Below are 2,649 nucleotides of genomic sequence, written 5' to 3'. Positions count from 1 at the left end.
ATGTGAAGGATTGGCCTAGACCTACAACTCCGACAGATATTAGTAGTTTCCTGGGCTTAGCTGGGTACTACAGAAGGTTCATGGAGGGGTTTTCTTCTCTTGCCTCTACATTGACTAAATTGTTGCAGAAGGAAGCTAAGTTCTAGATGTCAGATGCTTGTGAGAGAAGTTTTCAAGAATTGACGTCAAGGTTGACTACGGTAGTGGTGTTGACCTTACCAGAAGGCATAGATGGGTTTGTTATATATTGTGATGCTTCAAGGGTTGGATTCGGGTGTGAATTAATGCAACATGGCAAAGTGATCGCATATGCTTCCAGACAACTTAAGAACCATGAGAAGAATTATCCAACACATGACTTAGAACTTTCGGTGGTGGTGTTTGCTTTAAACTTTTGGCATCATTATCTGTATGGGGTCCATGTGGACATATTCACGGACCATAAGAGTATTCAATATATTTTCAAGCAGAAGGGATTGAATTTGAAGCAAAATGAATGGCTTGAGTTACTCAAGGACTACGACATTGATATTCTATATCATCTAGAAAAAGCTAATGTTATAGTGGATGCTCTAAGCCAAATATCCATGAGTAGTTTGGCTCACGTGAAGGCCTGTCTAAGGCTGATAGCCAAGGAAGTTCATCGTTTTTCCAGTTTGGGAGTTTGCGGACTCTATCGAAGGTGGGATGATTGTGCAAAATAGGGTTGAATCATCACTCGTAGTGGAAGTCAAGGAGAAATAATATGATGATATGTTATTGATGTAGCTGAAGCAGGGAATTCATAAATACAAAACCATGGCTTTTTCTCTTGGCACGAATGATGGCACGCTAAGGTACCACGGGCGATTGTGTATTTCGAACGTTTATGGTCTCCGGGAGAGAATCAATATTGAAGCTCATAGTTCCAGGTATTTCGTACACCCAGGATCTACAATGATGTACCATGACCTCAAAGAGGTCTGCTAGTAGAATGACATGAAGAGGGATTTAGCGAACTTTGTGGCAAGATGTCCAAACTATAAGCAAGTAAAGGCCGAGCACCAAAGGCCCGGTGGGTTGGTGAAGAATATAGAAATTTTAATGTGGAAGTGGGAGATGATGAATATGGAATTTGTGGTAGGGTTGCCTCGCACACCTTATAAGTTTTATTCGATTTGGGTGATTGGGGATCGACTCACGAAATTTGCACACTTATTTCCTGTCAAGGCTACAGGCATAGCAGAACACTGTGCTTAGTTGTACATCAAGGAGATCGTTAGGTTGCATGGCACTCCAGTTTATATCATTTCAGATCAAGGGGCATAGTTCACCACTAACCTTTGCCAGGAACTTCAACAAGGTTTGGGTACATAATAAATATTAATTAGTAAAGCTTTTCATCTGCAGACCAACGTGCAGGCAGAGAGGACTATTCAGACGTTTAAGGATATATTGAGCGCTTAGGTTCTTCACTTCAAGGGTAGCTGGGATGATCATCCGCTATTGATAGAATTTGCTTATAACAACAGCTACCATGTCAGTATCCAAATGGCGTCGTTCGAAGCTTTATATGGTAGGAGATGTAGATCCCCCATTGGTTGGTTTGAAGTTGGGGAAGCAGAATTGATAGGGCCAAACCTCATGCAACAGGCTATGGTGAAGGTTAAGATCATTAAGGAACGATTGAAAACTGCTCAGAGTCACCAGAAGTCCTATTTGGATGTGCGTCGCAGAGATTTGGAGTTCAAAGAGGGTGATTAGGTATTCTTGAAGGTTTCCCCCGTGAAGAGTATAATGCGATTTGGGAAGAAAGGGAAATTGAGTCCAAGGTATATCGGACTGTACAGAATCTTGCAAAGGGTTGGCCAAGTGGCCTATAAGCTGGAGTTACCTCAAGAGATGTCCTTAGTGCACCCGGTGTTTCATGTGTCCATGTTGAAGAAGGTAGTTGGAAACCCGTCGCTCATCGTTTTGGTAGAGACCATTGAAGTTAATGAAGAATTGACCTATGAGAAGATTTTGATTGTCGTCCTTGATAGACAAATCCGAAAGTTGAGTAATAAAGAGATTGCCTCTGTGAAAGTACTATGGCAAAGCCAACTAATTGAAGGGGCCACCTGGGAAGCCGAGGAAGAGATGAAGAGGAAGTACCCTCCCCTATTTGAGTAACCATATTTTTGTGTTTTAAAAGAATGTTAAGAGCTTACTTTTTATGAATTATGTTCAACTTGAACAGTTTGTGCTAAAATCCCGTTTTTGATAATATAATGCCTATGATTTTCTTGATTGGTGTTATTTTCATACTATGATGCGTCGTGGTGATGTGAATATGTTGTTGGGACTGGTTTCTGGTGCTCTCTGACAAGTGGATATGACCAAATGCATGGGAGACTCTGGTGTGTGAATGAAGTGTTGAGTCACATTGGATCTCTATGGTGAACTATCACCCTCATTCAAGGATGAATGATCCTAAGCAGGGGAGGATGTAAGGACCTGTAAAACTGTTCCACGAAATTTAAGGTTTTATAGTGTACGGACTTTTTGGGTTGTACAATGCATTGTGGAGTTAGTAGGAATTTTTATAGAACATGGCATTTTTGTGATCCATTATGCAATTTCAGAACTATTACACTGGTTGCAGATCTACCGCAGAGTGAACTAGGTGAT

The 2,649-nt window shown here is 41.2% G+C and overlaps 1 protein-coding gene across 1 annotated transcript; it reads left to right on the top strand.

Moving 5' to 3' along the window:
- Nucleotides 1-1,776: 1,776 nt before the first annotated feature.
- On the top strand, nucleotides 1,777-2,151 carry LOC138897365 (uncharacterized). Its single transcript, XM_070183329.1, has one exon. It carries the CDS (start codon nucleotides 1,777-1,779, stop codon nucleotides 2,149-2,151), a length of 375 nt encoding a protein of 124 aa, XP_070039430.1.
- The last annotated feature ends 498 nt before the right edge of the window (nucleotides 2,152-2,649 follow it).

The sequence above is a fragment of the Nicotiana tomentosiformis genome, chromosome 8 (assembly GCF_000390325.3).
Source record: "Nicotiana tomentosiformis chromosome 8, ASM39032v3, whole genome shotgun sequence".
NCBI lineage: Eukaryota > Viridiplantae > Streptophyta > Magnoliopsida > Solanales > Solanaceae > Nicotiana > Nicotiana tomentosiformis.
This window is presented reverse-complemented; position numbering and strand designations above follow the sequence as displayed.

Bases quoted from the DNA above. Each gene is read 5' to 3' on its own strand.
- LOC138897365 (XM_070183329.1), top strand. From the start codon at position 1,777: ATGCGATTTGGGAAGAAAGGGAAATTGAGTCCAAGGTATATCGGACTG.